Source organism: Miniopterus natalensis, chromosome 14 (genome assembly GCF_054644295.1).
Source record: "Miniopterus natalensis isolate mMinNat1 chromosome 14, mMinNat1.hap1, whole genome shotgun sequence".
NCBI lineage: Eukaryota > Metazoa > Chordata > Mammalia > Chiroptera > Miniopteridae > Miniopterus > Miniopterus natalensis.
This window is the reverse complement of record NC_142094.1, coordinates 17,860,770-17,878,140: the sequence shown is the minus strand read 5'-3', so window position 1 is coordinate 17,878,140 and position 17,371 is coordinate 17,860,770. Positions and strand designations below refer to the sequence as shown.

General features: G+C 42.5%; 1 protein-coding gene across 1 annotated transcript in view; it reads left to right on the top strand.

Annotated features, from left to right (window-relative positions):
- LRMDA (leucine rich melanocyte differentiation associated) overlaps positions 1-17,371 on the top strand; it is a 957,694-nt gene that overhangs the window by 763,438 nt on the left and 176,885 nt on the right. Inside the window, exon 6 of the mRNA XM_016224104.2 lies at positions 8,265-8,349. Within this exon, the coding sequence (XP_016079590.2) occupies positions 8,265-8,349 (85 nt within the window). The remainder of the gene's footprint in view (positions 1-8,264; positions 8,350-17,371) is intronic.

Here is a 17,371-nt window from a genome sequence, read left to right as displayed (position 1 = left end):
AGGATAGAACTTGACCTGTAGCCCTTGAGAATAAAAAACTCTGCGAGAGGAAGAGAGACACATGAGGCAAGTTCCTTCTTTGAAGCCAAAATAAATCATGCCTGGAGGACTCCATGACAGAATATGGTTTCTAGGTCAACCTTCCAAACCCAGATGAGAAATGCCATATGTAGCTACTTACTAAAGCTAGACCATCACAGTAGGGCCATGGATCTACAGATAAATTCAGACCATAACCAGGCTAAAGATCTCACCACTGCTTCTGCCCTCAGAAGGGATCTCGGTAGTGCTTTTCTGCTTGACAAGTAAGGAGTAGAGTCCACTCACATAATAAACATTTGATTACAAATGATGCACGTGTCCCTGTCATAGCTACTATGAAGGGGAGAAGCCAGGGAACATTGAAAAGTAGCTCTACCAGTCCAGAAACTTAAATCTAGCTGAAGAGGTAATATGTTGTACATAATTAGAGTAAAAGTAAATCATAGTTATTTAATGAGCAACGCTAAGATCTTTGCCTCTTACCTTATTTAATCTTCAGCTTTGTTGAGGCGGTGGAGCGTCATCCTGGTTAGGAAAGTGGCCACTGGAGGCAAGCTGCCTGGATCTGTGTCCCACCTCTGCCTTGTACTCATAACCCAATGGCCTACAGGATACCTTGGTCAAGTTACTTAATTTCTCTGGCCTCAGTTTTCTTCATCTGTAATACAGGCATAGGGATTATAACTGCCTCTTGGAACTATTGTGAAGATTGAATCAATTAATACATTAAAAAGTGTCCAGGACACAGAGTAAACACAAATACATTATAGCTATTTTTAACTATTATCCCCATCATTATCATGACTATTATTGTTATTATTTTACAGCAGAGGAAAGTATGGCTTAAAGAGTTCAAGTAAATTGCCCAAGGTCATACAGCCAGATGGAGCCTGGCTCTAAATCTTGGTCAGTAAGGTATCAGAGCATAGGAAAGAGAGAAGCAGAGGATATCCAAGTTGTAAATTAGTCGAGGATACAACCCTTGAAGCTTCATTAGCTTTTTGCGTACAACTCTTTCCATTCCTAGACCATAAAATAGCCTTTTTCTCTGTAGCTCCAAACATGCTGTAGATGTTACTTAACAAGGGTTATATATAGTGGTGTGTTGGTTAATGTTCAGCAACCAGCTCTGTGCAAAAAAATTATGTGTACATGAGCTTACTGAAATTTTTATGTATATAAAGACTAACACACGATTTACAAATAAAATTTAAATAGAATACTTTTTTGTTGTAAATTCCATTTAGTGAATTGAGTATCACAGAATACTTTCATTTTGGCCAAACTCATGTGTTCATAGCCAACCTAAGGTTGTGTTTGATACACAAGTGTAGTTCTCACATAAATACCAACTATTTCCCTTTCTTACTGAGTATGTCAGAACTTCACTCTTTTGTCAGTGACATAAGCAACTTCTTTATCGAATCAGATAAGTTTTTTAATATTGAAAAATAGGTCCTTATTTTTTTTAATGTAATGGCTGAAGACACAACTTACCTTGAAGTTTAATCTGCATCATTAAATTTTTTCCCATCACTTTATTAAGTTTGGGAAATCAATAAAATAATAAATCCCTAATTTGTAGCACTTGCCAATTTCTGCGGTAGAGTCCCTCCATGGCCCATGTCAGGCTACCAAAGTGACATCACTCAAGAGTTGGGAAGAGGTGAAGCAGCGCATCGTTGTATAGCATTTTCCCTATGTAGATACAATAGACAGAAACAATTTCAAGAGCATAAAAGTAAGTGATGAGTTATATTACCTTTACTTTTAACATAATTTAATTGTAAGTGTATATAATTTAATTTTAAATAATGGCTGTATTTAATAACTAACACAGCTGGTACAGTTTGACTCCAGACACCACTGGTTATGTCAGTCTCAAAGGGCCAAAGCCATAAATCACATTGTTAACAAAACTCTTCCAATCTTTCCTTATTAACTTTACCTATTACAAATTTTATTTCATTAAAAATTAAAGTGTATATACTATTTTAAAAAGTATACACTATTTTAATATTTACTTGTTCACTTAATATTATGTAATAAGATATTTGCATATTTCACTTTTATATTATAATTTCATTTGGTTTCAATAAGAAATTGTGATTATGTCTATAATGACCGATAGTTAGATGATGCTTATTTTTTCCTGTTATATAACTTTCTGCTAAAATTATTTTTGAGTCCAGCCGGGCATGGCTCAGCGGTTGAGCATCGACCTAGGATCCAGTCGATCGGGGTTCGATTCCCGGTCAGGGCACATGCCTGGGTTGGGGGCTCGATCCCCAGCAGGGGGCGTGCAGGAGGCAGCCGATCAGTGACCCTCTCCTCACTGATGTTTCTATCTCCCTCTCCCTCTCCCTTCCTCTCTCTGAAGTCAATAAAGATATATTTCAAAAAAAAATTATTTTCGAAAGCTACTGCTCTAGATGATTTTCAAGGTCTTTGAAAACTCATATTTTATGATGTGATTAGTTTTGTAGAGATCCACAAAATGCCCAAGCCCTAGCCCTTTCTCCCTTTTTTCCATTCCTGGTCCTTTGCCCCCCACCTGCCTGCCTTCCTCCCTGCCATAAATATTCCTGAACTGCGCCCCTGGGCCTGATGACATTTTAGGCCCTGGCGGAACTTGATCCCCTTTAGATCAGATAAAAACAATGGGAAGCTGCAGGCTGTTGCCTGCCGGGGCTCCCTCGTTGCAGAGAGGCCTTAGGCACAGCCCTTCCCTGCACCCCACCTCTTCTCGCTGGTCTGGCCCCCGACTCCCCTCCCGCCCCTGACGCAGCTGAATGCTCAGCAACTGCCCAGGCTTTGCCTTTGCCCTTTCCAGCTCTCCCTTGGTTCCTTGGTTAGTGGCTCTCCCTCATCCTGCCTTATTTTTGTTTTTTCCCTCCCAATTTTTTGGCTTCTTTCTCTGAACAAGACACAGCTGCCCGCCCCAGCCCGCCTCTCGTCCCCGTCCCCGGTGCGTCTGCGGCCGAGGCTCTCTGTCTTCTTCATGCTGAAAGGCCGGGGCCTTGACCTGGGACGGGTCCGAAGACTCCACCTTCAGGCTGCTGCTTTGGCTTCTACCTTAATCCCTCAGATGACGCTGGCAAGTCTTTGCCTCTGATTTGGCAACTTGGCTCCCACTCTGCGATCGATCGTGGTATATGGTTTTGTCTTTGGCGTTAAGATGTTTTACTCATTCAGGCATCGTGCATTGACTTCTTTCTTTGTTTCTGGCAGCATGTTAGGTGCAAGGGTTAATAGTGTAGTTAATCTCAGAAGTTAATAGAGTTAATCTGGAAAGTTCTTTGTTAGCATGAGTATGAAACAAGCAAGGACATAATTACTGTTTCGTGCAATAAGGTGCCACAGTAGAGGCCAGGGACACAGTTCTGTGAAAATGCAGAGTATGGGGGTCATGTTATGAGCTGGCGACTCTTAATAGCCAGTATTAATCATGGTTATAATTTTTTTATGAGTCGGGGATACAACCAAGGTCCTCATTTCACTTTTTTTGGTGTTCTTAGCACAGGGCTTGGCATATAGTAGGTGCTTATTAAATACTTGATAACAAAATGAGTGATGCTTTTTCTTATGAGAGAAAATAAATGTTTTTAGAAGAGTCAGCTTTATACCACAGTTTCAGGGAATGAATTGTGATGAAAAGTGAAGATTGCTTTTACTTGAAAGAGGCTGACAAATTTCCCAGACCCGGGATCGCTTTATGCGGTGCATGATTTAGGGGTGAGTGAGCATGCCAGAGCGCTCCACTTGAGCTGAGTGATGGGAAATGAGTTGTGGAGCTGTGGTCTTAGAAGGTATTTTGTGAAAAATAGTAGGAGATTTATGACTATTAAACAAGTTTGTAGCCTCCCCTTCTTGTTTTGAAGCCTGCCAAATCTCTTCTCCTGTGGTCTGTATCATGTTCCTTCAGGGCACCCGTGATGTTCAGAAATACCCACTGGAATGCAGGTTTCCGTGGAATGCACCCGATGGGAAGGGGCTTCGATTTGACACACACATCCAAAGACATTTGTTTTCTGTAACCACTGAGTGAAATTCTCACTTTGCAAGTCTCTTGTAGAACGTACTGTACTTTCATCAAATTTTTTCCAACGAGGTTGCCAAAGTTCTACCTTCCTTCCTGCACTATGGAAATTGCAGAGTGCAGTATATTAGTGACTATTAGCATTATTGATGTGAGTTTAAGAAATCATTAGCAACTCTCAGATTGTGAGTAGGAGAAGACTACGGAAACCTGCAGCCTGCTCTGACAAATCTGAAGCAGAAGGACTTAGCAGGCTGGAAGGAGGATTTCAGGCCTGTGCTGTTATTTACCAGCTTTTCCCATTCTATTGTCACACTCAATAGCTTTAGAAGAAACAGGTATTTCAACACAAAAAGCCAACCAGACATGGCCCTAATCCATGTCCTGCAAGTATTGGAGAATTGTTGGAGGAAGTTTCCTCTAATTATGGGTTCATATCAATGTAGGGCTGTATGGATCAGAGAGGAGTCCTTGTTTTTTTCAATTTTTGTGTTTAATTTTGAGAAATTCCAAAAATGTAAACATGTTTTTAAAATTTGGTAATTTTCTAGTATTTTGACACTTTTATTTCAAATCATCTCTAAATAAAAATAAATCTTATATAAAAAATAGAAGCCCCCCTGCACACTATTTCATTAACTCTAATCCTATTACTCTGCCCACTGGCAGAGGCAACCATTTTCATGAATTTAATCTATTCTATAAGTTCTATAATTTTTAGATGTTTACATATACACATGAGATCAAAGAACCACATATTTACATAAATAATATTATACTACATTTATCACTTTCCAACTTGCATTTCCACTCTGTATTAAATTTTCAGACCTCCTCAAATTGAGACAGATAAATCAGGTTTATTGCTCTTAAATACGAAATATTATTCCATCATACGGATATACAACATTTTACTTATTCATTTCCTCATCGACAGACAGTTGAATTATTTCCAATTTGTTCTGTTATAAATAATGCTGCATTATTTATGTTCCACCTTACAGATCTGAGTGAAATTTTCCATAGTGTATATATTTTAGATGGAAATGCTGTCCCAATTTTCAATTTTATACATATTGCTAAATTAGTCTCCAAAGTATTTGAACCAATGCACATTCCCACTGGCAAGGAACGAGGGGATGGGAGCTTTGTTTCCTTTCCTTCTCTATGGCATATTTGAGACTTAACAGTTTGCCACTGAGATGGGTGAAAACAAAATTGCCTTGTTGTTTCAATTTGCATCACCTTTGGTCCTAGTAAATTTAACTATCTTCGCTGGTATTTATTGACCATTCAGGTTTTCTCTTCTTTGAATTGCCCGACATCTCCTTTGTCTGTTTTTCTATTGTAATTTACGGAGGGGCATATGTATTCTGGACACTAATATTTTATTGTAAATCTTATAAATACCTTCTACCAAGGTAATAGGGTAAAGTAAAAATACCTGTTTACTTTAAAAGGCAAAACATAAAAGTATAATTCTTGCCACAGTTAGGAAATTTGGCGAGGACTCAAAGATTTGAGAGTATTTGTAGTTCTGAAGATTCAGATTTACCCAGATTTCTCTGTTCTCCCTTTAGGCATGTCTTCCTAACCCAGACAATAATTATTTCTATCTCTCCACCTATGTTTCTGTTATCTCAATCATTATACGACGGGCATATTGCTTCAGTTTCAAGGGGAGTTCTTTATTCTTGGGGAGGTGGCATACAAATTTAAGACATCGTCTTATCTATTTCTTCTATGTGATAATTGTGCTCTTCTGAATCATGCTTCTACACATAATGTTCAGAGACCAAGTGTGTATATCACTATTGAAAAGATCACAGGGATTTTGACAAAAGCCAAGTCAAAGCCATGGTAGTTAGAATCTTGACTGGTGGTAGTTTCCTAAACATGCAGCCATGGGAGTCCCACCAAAAGATAAAGTTGGAAAAATTGTTCTTTCCTGGATTCTTTTCCATGACTTGAGTTTATAAATGGACACTGAGCAGAAAAGTAATTAAATGCTAGGCATTGGATGATGACTGCAAGGCAGAACTCAAGCCACACAATTTTTGCTTTGACTACAATTGGAAATGAAACTAAATAGCTATTTTACTCTTGGTTACAAAACTCTAATGTTTTGCCCAGTCAGAGGTATTTGCTGAAAGGTAGTTTCTTCCAGTCATTTTAGGAAAAGCTGTCATTAAATTGTCAACAGCCCAAATTGAGATTAAAAGTACTGAGAAACATTACAATATAGCAACCTAAGATTCATATTGGAATTTTAGGTTTTTTTTTAGCAATGAAGTGGAGCAGAAACATTGGCAGAGAAAGAAGCTAAGGCCTCTTAAAAGGAAGCATGGCAGATCTGCAGAAAGAAGGCCTCCGTACCCCCACCCCATGGGTCCTGCCCCTAGCATTTGAATAGATGCCATTTTTAAAACAGTCACTGTGTCTCATTTATCACACGGGGATTACAGGAGACCTTGGATGCCAAATGGAGAAACACATGGTGACTCTAGTATTTGAATTTTAACCCCATTTCTGACTCTTTTATATCATTGCAGCATCCTAAGTGTCTAATGATGTAGTACCTAGCAAGTCTTATCTACTTTTTAAAACATTTTTCTGGGTAACTGAACTTTTATCTTTCTGGACCCAATACCCTTGAATCAAGTTTAAACAGCACATATTTCCCTTGGAGCTGGAGTGAGGTAATGCTACCTGAAATCTGTCTCCACCTTAGGGACAGGGCTTCTGATCTCGCACCATTCAGAACTCTTTATATAAGTCTCCACTGAAAGCTGCTTAATCAAACATCTCAAATGTCAGAAACGGGCTTTACAGGGTTTTTCTAGCAAGTAGGTCTAATCTCCTACTTAGTTTTGATTCCTGTAATGTAGATAATCTCTTCGGAGAAAAGGCCTGCTCCTAGCAGGGCAAATATATCCCATAGAATGTATTTCCTATTCCAGAAAGAAAAATGTAGCATTAATGAAGTTTACTTTTTCATGAAGCTTGGAAAGGTTGTAAGCTTAGGATTTTGATCCTAGCAGATGTTCTTTCTTTTTGGTGTTTTTTTTTTTTTTTTTTTTGGACATTAAAAAAAAAGTGGCATTTGATTCAAAAGTCTCAATGAGAGTTGCAATGGTGATACTTTTGCTGTAAGAAGCCACACTCTGAGTGTGACGCTGGTCATCGGTGACAACTGACTTCACAGCCATGGCCCTTTCTTGCTACCTCAGCCCTCGTGGAAGCAGAGTAAGCAAAGAGAGGGTTAGCGGCCTGGGTCACACCATACACAGAGTGTGATGCTTAAAGAGCTGTTTGTGTACAATAAAAAAGCATCTTCATAGACGTATTTCATATCATTTTCTTATAGGCCTTGGAATAGCAAAGTTTTGTTGATAACCATTATATTCCAATTTCACTTGGGTTTCTTTTTTTTCTTTTAATATATCTTTATTGATTCCAGAGAGAGGAAGGGAGAAGGAGAGAGAGAAACATCAATGATGAGAGAGAGTCATTGATCGGCCGCCTCCTGCACGCCCCTGACTGGGGATCGAGCCCGCAACCCGGGCACGTGCCCTGACCGGGAATCGTACCGTGATCTCCTGGGTCCTAGGTGCTGAGCCACGCCAGCCGGGCTCCCTTGGGCTTCTTGTTAAACGGAGCCAACAGCCCCGTTGCACGGCCTGCAATGGCTCCTACCCTTTCCCAAGATCGCTGCTTACTGCGGGCTTAGGGCTTCACCTTCCCTGTCTCCCTGCCACTGGCCCACGGAGGCAGCCCAGCTTCCCCTCTGCCCTGGGAGCAGAGCCCGGCGTCTTCCCTGGTTTCCACAGAAACCCACAGCCGAGCATGTGCTCTGTGGGCATTACTGGGGGAAGGCATGTGCTAGAAATCGAAGTCTGCCCAGCTCCTGCCTTCAGCCTCCTTCCTCCCTTTTCCTTCAGCTCAGCACCATGAACAAACAGCCCCCTTCCCTCAGAGCCCCCACCTGTACCGAGGCCCCTCGAGGCTGTGTAGTCTACCCTACAGTCACCAGTGTCTTATCTCAACACACACAACTCCTGCTTCCTAAGAGTCTCGGTCAATAATATTTTCTGCAAACCCAGAGCCCGAGGAGACATGTTTGGTAAACGAAGGTACTTAGTGTTCAGCGTTGCTCACGTTGACATTTGCTCTTATCACGCAGGCCTCCAGTGACAGCATTGCTGCCTCCCCGAAGGGCCAGTACACGCCCCTGCCTTCTGCCTCCAGGGAACTCACCAGCCACCGAGGTAGGAGCTCGGCTTTTTATCGCTCTGTGACCAAGGGGTTACAGGGAGGGACACTTGCCTGTGCACAGCTCTGGGCTCGGGGCTGCTGCCTCGGAACTTTAGCAGGAACACAGTGCTGTTCCTTCCAGTCCTTGATGAGAAAACCGTGCCTGTCAGCCCAGCAACTTGAACTCATATTAAACAGAATTTAGTGGCGGTCTCCTGGGAAGGCAAATAAATGCATGGTATAATATAAGTTTTCATTAAATAAAGAGATTATAGTACTTAAAAGTTTCTAAGATAATTACCTCCAGCAAAAGCGATGAAGAGAGATAGGGAAACTCACTAATGTTTGTAAAAGTATCATTGTTTGGGAGTATAATAGTTGAAATCTGTAATTTAAAAATAAATGAACTCTATATTACAGCTGAAAGGAATTTCAGTTGGCCTGGAAATATTGAAGGGGATCAATCTGTAGTTTTCCCTGAATTCTCTGATCCTCAAAACATTAATTTGGCTTCCCCAGTTTTTCCAAAGCCTTGAATTACTGTTGCCATCTCTAAAGTCGGTGTGGAATATAACTTAAAAATGTTTAATTTCTAAGCTGGCTGCTTAGGCCCAGAACCATGTGATCCCTTTTGTTGGGATTGGTTAGGACAGGATGAGGCCATGCGGTGTAACCTGTGTAGCCCCTTTTAGCCTGGTCATGCCTACAGCCACGTTTCCTAAACGTGAACCTACTTTCCGGGGTGAGTAGAACAGGCTTAGACTGAGGGCATTGCATACTTTAAACATCGTTTCCCTAAGCAGCACATTCTCTTTGCACACGTGGGGGACCCTGAATAATGATAGTCCAGCTTTGTCATCCCAGCGACATTGCAGGGCTGGTGGGTGGGAGGAAAGGCTGTAGAGATGCCCTGAAAGGGGCGGAGCTTCTCTGAAAGGGGCGGAGCTGCTCTAAGAGGATGTAGGCTATGGGCAAATGGCATATTTCTGCAGGAAATGATCCAGAGAGTCATGGCAGGTTCCCGTTGTCTGTGACTTGGGCTTGTGTTGCATCTTTGATGTCTGGGCGCAGTAGAACTTTTCTACATTTAAATATATGTTGGGTCCATTAAAGTTCAATTGTGATACTGTTCATTACATGTCAGTTTTGTGAGAAATAAATTTTGCTGTAAGTCAGGTAGAATAAATTGCTGCCAACATGTTGTATTTTCAGAGGCATGAATAGGTCTCCCTCACTAAATGTCCTTATGAAGGTTTTGAGCATATGCTTTTAGAGACTTTTAAAAAAATTACCCTAGGCAAATAATAATGCCTAATCTGGAAAGAATAACAAATTAGCCCTAGCATCATATCATCACGGATGTATTTGTTGGTCTCTTGTATTTGAATGAAGGTCATTTGACTGTATACAGCCCGTTGAATATCCTGAGTAGGAACTGAAGTCTCAGAGCCCTCTGTTCCACCTGTAAATGCTGATATGTCCATGCAACTGAGATTTCACAACAGGGGGACATGACCAGGAAAATATTAATCATGCATAAGATGAAGATCACCTGTCATTGTAACAGTAAAACAATAAATCTGAACCCTGAAGAGATGGAATATAAGAAAATATGTCTTGAAGATACTATGAGTAATATTTGGAACATGGAAAAATAGCTAAGGTGGTTAGAGTGACAAATACATACTCTTGGGTGACATCAGAGCCCAACATCAATGGGAAAAATGTGATTTAAAGGGAGCCAACAACAGAGGTCTTGCTTTTTTTGAGGAATATTTCTATATATTTATTGAACGTGGTGACTGATCAGTGCTCAGGACTGGGAGGTGGTAAAAGCAAGTCAGCATCATAAAAAGATGGCCAGGACTTTTGGACCTATGGTCATGAGGAGACCAGTAAAGAGAGAGGCAAAGAAGCTCATTAAGGCTGAATTATTATTGGACTGATCTATGCAGGGGGAAGTGATGAGACTGATATATTTCAGCTTGGCAAGAATCATACACCGACCAATGGGGAAAGCCATAATTTTTGGCACCCAGGACGAAAATACTTAGTGTCATCTTTTAAAAAATATACACATTTAAGTTAAAGAGATTATTCTGAATTTCTGATTGTATAAATTGGCCAGCCATTGGAGTGTCCCTTGTCAATACCCTCATGGAAACAGCTTGCAAACCTTTACCCAGGGAGGTACGTTCACGCTGTGAAGGTAGATTACATCAGCTCTCCCAGGTGAAACCCTCCACGGTGTCTGAAGCTTGGTCCTTAAAACCTTAAGTGGAAGTTCTATTTGCAAATAATTTTTGATTCCTCCAATTCCCAATCTCTTTTCATTCCGCACCAACAGGTACACAAACTGGCGGGCAGCAGTTCATGTGAAAATTGCTGTTTTTCAATACATGCCATTTCCCTTTACTTGTCCTTTTATGTAACTTCCAATGTCGAGCATGATGAGACCTAGATTCATGCCCTAAGAACTCTACATTCAAATGCAAGGGAGGTCGGGCCCAGGGTAATGATCGGGAGACGGGGACTCTGTTTTCCCATCTGTAACTCAGATAATCCGCACGTCCCAGGGACAGTAGTGATGTGCAGGGCTTTCTGCTTCCTGGAGGACTTTCTTTTTTTACCTTACCTGTTTTGAGGTTTTATAAGTAAATGTTTCTATTAGTGCAATTGTCCATATTGTGCTTTGTGTGGTAGAGGTCAGGTAAATGTGCAGAGTGAACTTGTCATAGATGAAAGCTCCCCGAGGGGCAGCACAGACTCAGATCTTTCTTGTCTTGCACACCACTGGCTCCCGCCCATTCCTCAGGCATCAGCTGAGCTGTCACAGGTCCGGGAGGACTCTCTGGTCCCACCCTACACATTTGCGTTGGGCCAGGTTTACGGCCTCAGGGACCGTCTCCCCGGATAAGCTGCGGCGCCTGGGAGGGGTGGGGGAGACTGTCTGTATGCGCACCGCTGCATCTGCCGTGCCTGGCTCAGGGCCTCCTACTTCATGGGAGTTCGTTAAATATTTGTTCAATAAACTACAAGCGATAGAAACCCAGGGGGAAGTCAGTAACTCAGATACGTCTGCAAGGTAGCGTGATTGTCTCTGAGGAAAGAGTGCCACCTTCCTTGGGGGGTGAGCACATCCTGAGCGAGCAGCCAGCCCCGTGGCCTCAGACCACAGCCCTGCTGCTCTCCGAAACCCGGATCCTGTGCGTGGAAGCCACACCTGCTGGTTCACTTCCAGGCAGCAGTCAGCCGCATTGCGTAATTTTTGAGAAGATAATTATTTTAATGTCATAGGTTACTCTGTCGCAGTTAAACTCTGGTGTTTTTGTGTGTGTTTTTTTAATCTTCACCCAAGGATATTTTTTCCATTGCTTTTCAGAGAGAGTGGAAGGGAGAGAGAGAAACATCCATGTGAGAGAGACACATCGATGGGCTGCCTCCTGCATGTGCCCCGATGGGGCTGGGGATGCCATGGAGGTGCATGCCCTTGGCCAGAATCGAACCTGGGGCCCTTCAGTCCTCGGGCCGATGCTCTAGCCACTGAGCCAAACCGCTGGGGCTAAGCTCTGGTGTTTTGATAGTAGAAAGGGAATAGGATAGATGGAAGCAACTAATGGAACTGTTTTACTAGAACAGAAGCCCTCCAAGAAGGGACTGAACGCTCAGTGTGACATAGGCTGTGGTATCGATACGGTTTTAGAATGGTCCCCCTGAGTCCCTCTGAGAATCCCGCTCTAGGTCTGAGCATGTCTTCATAGTATGAGGGACGTGGGGCTGTGTCCGTGATCTCAGCTGCTTCCTACTGGCAGTTCACGTACTGTATGCTCAGTGGGCATCTATATCATGAAGAATGTTGAAATGTTTGTTGGAGAAATATCTGTAAATATACTATGTATGTAGGACATACCCTGGAAGCCACGTATTTCCACTTTTTATCTGGTAGCTGTTAGAAGTAGAATTTGCATTTATGTGGACTGTGTGTCTTTGGGGGAGGACATTTCTGTTTAGAGCACAGGCCATGTCATCCTAAGACAACACTATAAAGTGGGAATATTATTATTCCCATTTAACAGAAAGACACCAAGAATTTCTAGGGGAGACTGAGTCACTCAGCAGCCGAGGCAAGGGGAATAAACTGAAGCTCCCTGCCCTGGATTCCCAGGCCAACCCTGCCACTGGTGCTTCACACAGAACATGTGGGGTGAATGCAGGACTGACTGTGGCATTGTGCTGGAGGGAAGAGGAGAGAAAGTGTTGGGCGAGGCACAGCCTGGGCATGTCCACTGCTGGCTGGATTCCCGTGGCCTGTGCTCGGCCTGCAGAGAAGCACGGCATCCTTGCCTATTTCTGTCAAAAGAATTGCCTGTTATGTCCCTCCCCCCTCCTTCTTTTAAATGACACTTCTCTAAGTTCTGGACAGAGAAAGTTTGAGAAACCAAAGAGGAAAATGCTATGGTGTCAGTCTGAATTGAAACAGGGAAAACAGAGGACACGCTATATATTCAAGTTACGAAGGGTTTTCATGTAAGGAATGGGAGACTTACACAATCAGGGAAGGACTGAGTCAGGGACACTGACACCTCGAGTCTCAGACTCTGATAATTCTCAAGAACTTGCTGAAGTTTCTGGGTATCTGAGGAACCCCCAGGAATGTCCTACTGAATTTCTAATCTGCAGCAACATTGGGGGTGATTCCCAGGAAGTTCACTTGGATACTGCTTCAAACATTAGGAATGTCCATACATTACCTGTCCTTCCTTCTCTCGGGATTCCCAAATCTTACTCCAGTATCTTTGTTTGGTCCACTTGAACCTAGAACCAAGCACCAAGGGAATTCTGGGAAATGTAGTTTTCAGGTTTTCCTCTGAGTTGTAGTGAAGACCTTAGAAGAGGACAGTGTTGATACCTGGTTAAAATAGACAATCTGGCACATCTACCGTAATCCTAGAGGTGAGGCCAACAGCTATGACGCTGAGGGGCCCATTCCAGTTTATTTGCACACACATTTGGCAAAGAATCCATAATTGCAAGCCCAGTGAAAATCTCTAAATTATTAAATTTTTCCTGACGCTTATACAGTCTTGAAGATAGACCATAGTCAGCTTGTCATATTAAGCACTGGACTTTAAATGGATAAAAGAAAGAAAGCAAGAAGCCCAGAGGAAATCTGCTATGAAACGTGCTTGGCGATGCTGACGATCCTACCTCTATCCATCCTTGGCAATCTTGCCATTATTTCTATTGACACAGTTGTTAGGTGCTCACCCTCTTCTCCAGTGAGGGGCTTGGCCTATTTGTGTTTGAAATTGATTGCTGGGACTGTCACAGTGATTCACATAGCAACTTATCATAATTAGTTATTGTTTGCAGTTCCCTTAATGTGGATTGCATTTTATGCTTAGCAATTGATTTTTCTGTATATCTCCATGAAGCAGCTCGATGTATGCCATGCAAAAAAGAAAAAGAGAAACTGCGCGTGATTTTTATTTTTATTTTTTAAACAGTTTTAGCCCTTGATACTATAAAATGCATTTTCACAGAAGCCGTGAATACAAGTATTTTGCTTAAACTATTTAAATAAGCCAAAGTGAAGTGAATTAGGGGAAAATTAAATGGATGCACATGAAGATGTGGTAATGTAGACAACGATGTTTGGGATGGGGAGATGTTGGCCAGGAAAACTGCATGCCAAGGAACAGAATACTTTCGGGAGGGCTCAAGATGGGGCTGCTTGATGACCAAACTGTTCATCACAATTTGTTTTAGGCTGATAGGATTTGGAGGCAATCTGTCTGTTTCAGCCAATTCCTAAAACATTTTCTATTTGTTATATTTCTACCATCTTGCCATGTCAAGACACAGGAAATGTGAAAGCTAAGTAGGTTTGATGATTATAAACAAAATCTACACGGAATAATAGCAAAAGCCAAGGAAAGGTTATCTTAAAAGTTCAGTATCAAGAAATCTTTTTGCCCAATGATCAGTTAAAAAGATGTAATAAGTGGTTTTGGTTGTTTTTGATCAGACCCTGTGACTAAGCAGCATGGCTTATTTGTTTCCTCTGTTTTCTGGAATATTTTGATTACAGTTGACCCTTGAACAGCACAGGGGTTAGTGCTGTTTAGGGGTCAAAAATCTGCTTATTACTTTGGATTCCCCCAAACTTAACAACTAATAGCTTGTTGTTGACCAGAAACCTTACCAATAACATAAAGAGTTGATTAACACATATTTTGTATGTTATATGTCCTATATACTGTATTCTTACAATAAAGTAAGCTAGAGAGAAGAAAATGCTTTTAGGAAAACCATAAGGAAGGAAAAAATACATATACTGTACATATTTATTGAAAAAAAATCCTTGTATGAGTTGACCTGTGCAGTCCAAACTTTGGTGGTTAACTGTAGTCTTTCAAGGGAGCCAACCATCAGATGATTTCTCAAAAAACATCACTAATTCACCGAAGGTTCATAGAAATGTGATAGATTCGACTTTTTTTTATGGCAAGTGTATTGAAAGCTGGTGGGTGGGGAGAGAGAGAGAGGAGGGGAGGGGATGGGATGGGGAGGGGGGAAGGGAAGTAGAGGGAGAGGGCAGGAAATGGAGAGAGAAGGGGAAGAGAAAATTACAAATTACATTGGCAATTGGCAAGGGAGGCCTCCCTGCTGATGGGGGCACATTTCATCTGTGGGTCCTACCAAGTAAGTAGCTCCCTTTGAGGCAGTGTAGTAAGAAGCTGGGAAAATTCCTTGGCAAGTGGAGTGGGGAAACTGAGACAGAAAATTCAACAAACTAGCCAAGCAATTTGCAGCCAGATAATAAATAAAAAGGTCTCATCTTCCCTAACCAAGGACACTTAGGAGCAAACGGTCTACACATTCCAGACCTTGCTGGGGCAGACCCGCCTTGGTCCTGGTGACATTCTTTGAAGGTGAAACTGACCAGAGAATGACCCTGATCCCTCTATATGCTCATTTTGATGAACCAGAATATTGAAGGACACGCCTGGAAAGCTGATGAATATTTTATTGAGATCCTCCCCTGAGACTTCCTCTAAAATTTCTGCTTTTAGAAAACAGATAAAAACCCTCAAGATAAAGGAAGCTAGCATGAGCTCTCCTTGGAGCATGCCAGCATCCCTCCTTTTTTCAGGTGTGTACTTTTGCTCTCTTTTTCCTAAACTGGAAGTATCCCCACGAGACTTGAAACCAGAGGAGCAGCAGGCAGTGATAGCTTGTCCCAGGCTTATCCCTTAGCCTGTCTCTAAGGCCCCCTTTTCTCTGACTTTTCAGTGAGCTAACAGCCGCCTTGCCTTGGCTCACTCCTGTCACTGTGACTTTTACTGCTCAGTGAGACCCTGCAGCCTCATATGGCTCATTTGTTTTCTGTAACATTTCTAGAGAGCCAAAGTAGCACCACTTAGGCTCTCTCCTGTTTTTTCATCTATCCTAAGCCCTTCCTTTGTCTCACTGTCCCCAGCTTTAATAAATGTACTCTCAAAATCACCTGGACTTGTGTTGTGAAATCTTTCCTGCACGAAGTCAAGAACCCACACATTGGAGAGTGCGGGGGCAGACCTGCCTCAGTGCTGGTCCCTTTCTGGTGACACCTTCTTTCAGTCTTCATCTTATGGCTTTGCCCTGGCTGTGTGTGTGTGGGGGGTGGGGGTGGGGGTATGGGAGGAGAGTCTGTTGGTTTCTTGAATAGACCCATTATTAGCCTTCTCTAATTATGTAAAATACCTTCCTCTGATGACGTTTTCAACAGAACATATTACTTTAGTTTTCTTCATAATGCTTTTATGGCTTATAATCTTGGTGGAATTCTCAGATGCTGAGAAATGCTGAGGTTTCTTTTATTTAATCGAGGTGACTAGTGATTTGACAGTGGTGGTTGACAGGTTTATTTTATCTGTGTGGCAGTGAGAGTCTATTTTCAGTGTGTGCATTCTGTTCCACAGTAAGAGGACTTTACTAAGTGCTGAATAAATTGTACTTTCCTTTGATTCTAGACCTTGCTGAAATGGTTTAAAAACTCCAGTCTGGGTCATCAAATTCATCTCCCTACTGCTTTGCAGGGTCAATCGCTTCACTCTGTACGAGCAGGCTGGGTGGATTGGAATGGAGGGTGGTGTAGATTAAAACCTCCGCACATATATAGATAGATGTGCATTGCGCGCACTGTCTGGGCAGGTGGCAGTGATGGAAGAGCCAGCCGAGTGGAATTTGAAGATGGATGGATCTGTTAGACTATTACCAAGACTGGCAGGGACTCTAGCCAGGGGCTTTAAGCAGCCTCCTTTAAGCATTTGAAATCCATAGGGGTCCATTTCCCCGCCTTTTGCTTCCAGGATGATCTTTCATTTGCCGCCTCCCACCTCCGGGATTGCTCTGTTTCTACTCTTCGGGCAGAGCTGCGGGCCGGAATTTCCTCCTTCTGTTCCAGAAGCGAAGTAGGCGGGGAAGTGGAGCCACCTCCCCAACCCCCCACCCTCCCTACCCCACCCCACCCAACAGTAAAACACCTTACTTATGCAGGGTGAGCCATCAGAAGAATAGCCCCTCCTCCAACAGACAGTGAAAATAAAAAAGGTACAAAAAACAGCATGTTTCCCTGTCTTAAAACAATGGAGGGTCTGAGGCTCACAGGGTGGGAGATTCTGAGTGTCTTAGAGTTTAAGTCTCGGGCCGTTTTTTCTCCCTTCCATCGGCCAAACGTAACTCCTGAAGTGAGACGTGTCGCTCTGAGCACCGTCATTCGAGGACCCCTCCAGCGTGTCTGTATTTAGCATCCGCTGTGCGCAAAGCGTGTCTTAGGGTTTGTGGAGAATCCACAAACAGAGGGCATAGGATCTGTCTTCAGAGGATTTGTGGTCTGGCTGAGGAGATACCAAACATGAAGCAGGGCCACCAAACAACATGTTATGTGTTGTATAATTAAGAGTTGCCTGACCTGGTAAAAGCTGGTGTAAGTGCTATGGGTGTTTAGGAGAGATGGGAGTCAGCAAAGGCTGGAAGAGCCAGGCCTGGCTG